The 6,716-nt window shown below is 37.8% G+C and overlaps 1 protein-coding gene across 2 annotated transcripts in view; it reads right to left on the reverse strand.

Moving 5' to 3' along the window:
* LOC122348054 (synaptotagmin-7-like) overlaps positions 1-6,234 on the reverse strand; it is a 24,429-nt gene extending 18,195 nt beyond the window's left edge. For both annotated transcript variants that reach the window (XR_006251259.1, XM_043243312.1), the window contains exon 1: positions 6,116-6,234. Coding sequence is in view for 1 of the 2 variants with exons in the window: in XM_043243312.1 (XP_043099247.1) it covers positions 6,116-6,225 (110 nt within the window). In the remaining variant the exon portion in view is untranslated. The remainder of the gene's footprint in view (positions 1-6,115) is intronic.
* Positions 6,235-6,716: the final 482 nt, after the last annotated feature.

Below are 6,716 nucleotides of genomic sequence, written 5' to 3' on the forward strand. Positions count from 1 at the left end.
GTCAAATAACTTAGTTGCTAAACCATTTCCAATTTTTTTTTTTTTGCTTTTTAGCCTCCGAACCAACTTTTTCTGAGACGGGTATCATATTTGAAATGAGTTCATTTTATGAATAAAAGTAAATTTCGGTTTCTCTGTTTGAAAGGTTTTATTTTTTATTTTTTAATAAAAAAAAACTAAATCCAGTTGTAATAATAAATGTTTCTTGAGCAGCAAAGTAGTATGTTAAAATATTTTCAAATTTAAAGCATCATCTGACGCTGAAGACTGGAGTAAAGATGCTGAAAATTCAGCTTTGCATCAAAGGTATAAATTACATTTGAATATATATTCAAATAGAAGATGGTTCTTTTAAATTATAATATATTTCACAATATTATTCTTTTACTGTATTTTCATCAAATAAATGCAGCCATATGTAAGCAGAATCATAACACCAAAATGGGAATAGTAGCATACTAGACTCTGACTATACAAATTAAATTTAAATTTAATTACAGAATTTAATTTGAAATATAAAAAATAAATTAATAAACGGTGTACAGACAGACAGATGACCTACTGCACTCCATTGTCACTCCTTCCCTGGTCTGCTATGTGAATGAATAAAAAGCAGGAACTTCTTTAAAAACCCCAAAAGCGCATGATTTGTGTGTGTGTTGTATGCTAACGGAGGCTGGTGGGTGTGACCCTGCTGTTGCCCTAGTGACAGTGCTCTGGCTACTGAATGGAGTGATTGAAGGCAGTTATTAGTAGAGCAAGGACACTCTCCATGGCGACCATTCCAGACGGACCCCGGAGGGCCAGGGTGAGCTTTGATCACAGTCTGATGCTTTGACAGGCACCCTACCCCAACAGAGCTCCAGAAAACTTCAGGCGTGCTAAAACCCACTCAATCTATCTATCTATCTATCTATCTATCTATCTATCTATCTATCTATCTATCTATCTATCCATCCATCCATCCATCCATCCATCCATCCATCCATCCATCCATCCGTCTCAAATTCAAACTGACTGACTTTTTTTCACAAATTTTTTATAGCAATAAAGTTATTGTTATGATATGATAACAATACAGAAACTGTGCCACATTCTGGCAGTTCAAAGGGAACGGCATTTAAACTTTTAAAGTCAACCAAACTTATATCATTTTTTTTATACATTTTTTTAGTTGAAACAACTTAAATATATCATATTTTTTTCCTCATAAAGGTAAAAGTAATTCATTGTTCAGAACTGTACATATGCATTTCATTCTAAAGGCACAGTACGTTTAATAATGAGATGGCAAGTCATTTAAATATAAAAATCGTCTACAATATAAAAACAAGGCCTAAATATTACCTTTTAGCTTTTTATTTTATAATCGTAAGACCTAGCCATGCAATTTAAAATAGAACACAAATTATAATGGCAGGTGTAATTTTATAGTTGCGTATATTTTTAGCTTTTTATATTGCTCTGTTCTATACCTTAAAATTTAAAGTATTTGCTGCAAAACAATTTTGTCTGATATGTGAATTACTTATTGCCCTATTTTTTAATCCATGCAGAAAATGCTTTAAAACTTACTATATTGCATTCCAGGTGCTTTTACGGTACAGATGAGCACCTGCAAACGCGACTTATAAAGTCATGAGATGAGATTTATTTTATTTTTATAATATTTTATATTATATTACATTATATCTATTTGATATTATATAATTCAAATCTCTTTTCACGCTCATCTCGAGTGACGAACATCGCTGCTCAATATTGTTATGGAAGCTGTGATGTCTATTTGGTACTCTTTGATGAATAAATAGTACAAACAACAGCGTTCGTATCAAATGATGTCTCTACTGTAGCTTTTAAATATGCTAATGATGTTCTAACAGAAGCACCGAGTGACCATATGACTGTACGAGCTCCCGCCAAAGCAGAGCCTCAGATCTGTCACGGATGAGGCCCTATTTCTGCCAAGATTGACGCTTATGTAGACAGTAAGAAACAGGGCAGTTGACTAGCGCTTTAGTCTAGAAGCAAACGCGCGCAGTCATTCTTCAGCGCGATTGGACGCGGAAACGCTGAGTGGGCGTGTCCGAGCGAAGCTCCGGTGGATCTCGTCCGGCTCGCCACAGGCCGCTGGGAGTCACACCGGTGCTATTGTGTTTCCTTAAAGGAGTCTAATACGTCAACATAAGGCAGAAGGACAGGCCGTCGAGAAGCGAACTTTCTTTCAGGATAAATGACTGCGCTTGCTAATAGGTTTGTGGAAAACAATAGCTGAGGGCAGTCGGTTCCTGACACACACTCTCATGGCAAGGAGGACTGATGCAAGACGGAGCTAATCGAGACTTCCGGATTCTCGTGGGACCACGTTTGATTTGCTTCAATGCAGGGCTACATTTCTGTAGACTCGAGTCCGTATTTTGAATTCATTTGTACATCTGAAAGGACAGCTGAATCTGAAAACGTAAAAGATTCGTCTGAAAACAACCTGTTGTGATTTGCTCACTGCCTTTCTACCACGGGAAAACTGGATATTTTGTCAAAGCAATTAAAGCGGAGCAGAGTCGGTCAGTGCGCTGAAATCTTTCTTGCTGTTTGCGGATGATTTTCTTGTTTAAACCTTTCAGATGTGACAGATCGCACACTTGCAGCGCTGATTTGAATGCGTGGAAAGCGAGAGGAACGCTGCAGTACTCTAATATGCATAAATATACAGCCGTCCTCCGAAAGTTTTCAAACGCCCCCCGGGCAAAATGAGGTTTGGACAACATCAGCATAAATCCTTGTCATTTTAAATGACTTAGCACTGAGAAAGGACAAAACAAACTATTAAAATGCATTTTATTAAATAAAAAATGCATGAACAGAAAACATGACATGTTTTTTGTATTTCTGCATTTATGTCAAGAATCGGTTTATGTTGAGTTTATCCAAAACCTCACTTTGGCAAGGGTTTTGAGGAAATTTTATGACGCAATTTTTATTAATAATGAGGTCCCACTTTATATTAGGTAGACTTACATTTAAATTAATAATTTAATATTAAATTAACAATTTAATTAATGCACTTATACATACTTTACATACATGTTTTTATATTGTATTTTTAAAAATACCTTAATACCTAATTAAACCTGTAATACACCGCTGACCCATCCGTTACATTTTAACCAACCCTTAACCCTACCCATACCATCAAGCCTATCAATAAACTTACTCATATTTCACCTCAATATCAGCAAAATCACAATCACAATCACAATCAGTACACTGTAGTTAAGACCACCTAATAAACATAAAGTGGGACCAATAATTATAATACTTTTAAAACAGCGATAATAAATCAGTTTTACAACTTTTAAAACTGCTATTTTTAATATTTCCATGTTTTTCTTGATCAAGTAGCAGTAAAATAAATACATTTCTTTATGCATTCAATAATGCATTTAATCAATAAATGATTAAAACATTTAAAACATTTTGAGAGGACTTTTTATGCCTTTAAAGTGGCTTCAAGATTTTATTATATAATAACAATTCTAAAAAGATTAAATAAAAGAATAATAATAATTGATGTTAATATTATTAGTTGTAGCATCGCTAGTATTATTGTTAAAAAAAAGTTTTATTTACGACTTTGCATAGAAATCGGCATTTAAAAACAACCTCATATTTCCAGGTTTTCCCTGATCACGGCAGATTGCAGGAATGAGCCTCGACTGAGCAGACGGGATGAAAATGATTATAAATTGGGAGCAGATGGACACAGAGTAAAATTCCCGGGCGGGTAGGGAATGAAACTTCTGGAGCAGGATGGAGAAAACCAGTCCTGTTGTAGACCTCCACACTCTAGTTTAACTAGTCTGAGAGACTGTGAACTCCTAAGAGTGTCTCATAATAAAGTGCTGCGTGCGTATTTGTGTGGGTTGATGTGTGCTTAAAGAGTCAAGACTTATTCTCCCGGCAGAAGTCAGAACTGGGTGTGTGTTTGCGTGCGTGCGTGCGTGTGTGTGTGTGTGTGTGTGTGTGTGTGTACGTGTCTCAGCCAGACGGAGGAGGGAGTATTTTTAGTTGGGACTACACTCTCTTATAATGAGCACCCCCCCACTGCGATCCCAACACCTCGCTGAAACACAGATCACAGAGAGAGAGAGAGAGAGAGAGAGAGAGAAAGAGAGAGAGAGAGAGAGACAGAGAGAGACAGAGAGAGAGAGAGAGACAGAGAGAGAGAGAGACAGAGAGAGAGAGAGACAGAGAGAGAGAGAGAGAGAGAGAGAGAGAGAGAGAGAGGCTACCAAAGGGAATGTGTGATGATAGCAAAAAAGTTCAAAATGACAGACCAAATGAGCCAGACAAGGATTCAAGACCAAACAAGCCAAAAAAAAAAAAGTCAGTGGGATTACTCACATGAATAATAAAAACCAACCTAAGCAAGAGCTCATATGAATATTTTTAGCTTTTTTCTAATGCTAACCAACAAATTCCAGGAAAGCCACATTTGTTGCTTATTGCCGCATGAGAAAGTGTCGTTATAACAGGAACAGCTCATCCAAGATGAAAGTTCGCTGAAAATCTCCTCGCCCTCGGGCCGTACGAGATGCGGCCGAGTTCGTTTCTTCATCAGAACGGATTTGGAGGAATGTAGCGTTACATCACTTGCTCACCATCGGATCCTCCGCGGTCGAATGGGTGCCGTCAGCACGAGCTCATAAAAACAATCACAACAATCCACGAGCAAACCGCGCCAAACAAATCCATCATTAACGGTTTCCTCCATCCACAATACCGCTTTCTTTAGCGAAAAAGTCATGTGATCTGAATCAGGAGACAAATGTGCGCAGCTCAAACGTTTTTTACAAACACACAGCGCTTTGCTCAAGAAGCCGTTGATGGGTGCGGTGTGGATTATTGTGGCGTTTTTTATCAGCTCTCATTCTGACGGCACCCATTCACCGGTGAGCAAGTGATGCAGTAATAAATTCCCCCGAAGCTGATGAAGATACATCTACGTTTAGATCAGCCTGACGCCGAGCAAAGCGAGCTATCCCTTTAAGACAAAATTAAACGTTAAGAGCGGAGAGAATAAACTCGCTGGTACGACTCGCTGACACGCTGATTGATAACCGTGTAGGATACACAAGGACAAGCATTGATTTTGTGATAAGCTGGTGTGGATGGAGTACTTCATTAGCAAAAAACGGACCTCGTACTTGAGGACTGGCCAATGACTAACTGCTGATTGGTCACCTCCACTTCCTGCGGACCGACCGAGCGGCCGCCGGCAAAAAGCGTGAGACGTGATTTCAAAAAACAGCAGCGGACAGACACTAATACACGTCCATTTCACACTTTAAAAAGCGATCCAACAAAAAAAAAGAAGATAAATTTAAATACTTGGCATCGCAAAAAATAAATAAAAAAGCTCATCTGTAAAAACCTGACGTTAAATTACAGTCCGAAAGATCATTAAAAAGGGATGAGTTTATTGAACCTTTGCACAAATTGTGTCGTATTTGATAAATCAGACTTTTATTGCTCATAAAGCATGATATAGTAAGCTTGTACTCAAAATTATGTCTATTTAAGATATTTTTTGATCAAAGCTCTGTGGTTGGAAGCATATAATGCAATGCAGTGCATTGAGTCATAAACAAATAAATGTTCCTGAAAAGCCTGATGGGTAGCTGTAAGGATAATCAACTTATTTTGTATTGAAAGTAGTGTTCGTATTGAAATACTCCAAACATTAACTACCAAGTTACTCTTATGTTCGCTTAAAAGACTTCACAGCATTTTTACACCCTTTTACAGGCGAGTCATGTGGAAGATTGCGTCCAACCACTTTTTGAGCAAAATGTAAGGGCCTTTAGAGGCACTCTGTGTCAAATGTGATACAGTAGGCTTTATTAAACGTCCAGGCATGGAGAAATACACCTTTTTCTCCACAGATGTTGTAGTTAAAGCATCAACCGGCGAGGGCAAGCTGTCAGGCGCCAACAAACCCCTTCCAGAAAATACCGTATTGGGCAAAACCTGCTCCTAGGTCGATTATTTCTAGACCAGTTTATAATGGACGTATTTTGAGACTCGCGTATGGAAACGAAGCAGTCTGTTTTACCTTTTGTCGGCGGGAGGTGTTTCTTTGTTGGCTGGTGCCTCTTGTAGATCCGGAAGGTTGGCAAAGTCATCTTGTTCGGCCAGTCCGATGGCGAGGGACAGCACCACCATCTTCCCCTCTCTGACACGAAACACACGATCAGACAAGAGATGAGCACGAGCCATTAGAAATAAGAAATCAAAAGCTGGGCAAAATAAACTTGACAAAGCCTGCTCTGAAAGCCGAAAGCCTGGCACGGCAAATATTGAACAGTGCACCAGTTTTCAACATCGATGATAATCAGAAATGTTTCTTGGGCATCAAATCAGCGATTTCTGATGGGTCATGTGACACTGATGCAGAAAATTCAGCATTGCATCACAGAAATAAATTAAATTGTAAAATATATTGAATTAGAAAACGCTTATATTAAATAGTAATAATATTTCACAATAGTACTGATTTTATTGGATTTTTGATAATTTTATTGATTTTTTAATTGCAGAATTGCTGAGTGTAGAAGACTCAAAACTTTATTAAATGAATAAATCTAATTCCAAAACTCTGAATAGCAGTGAAATCCAGTATTTTGATTTGAGACAAAGTTGATGCTTAAATGTAA

This window comes from Puntigrus tetrazona, chromosome 7 (genome assembly GCF_018831695.1).
Source record: "Puntigrus tetrazona isolate hp1 chromosome 7, ASM1883169v1, whole genome shotgun sequence".
In the NCBI taxonomy this organism is placed as follows: Eukaryota; Metazoa; Chordata; class Actinopteri; order Cypriniformes; family Cyprinidae; genus Puntigrus; species Puntigrus tetrazona.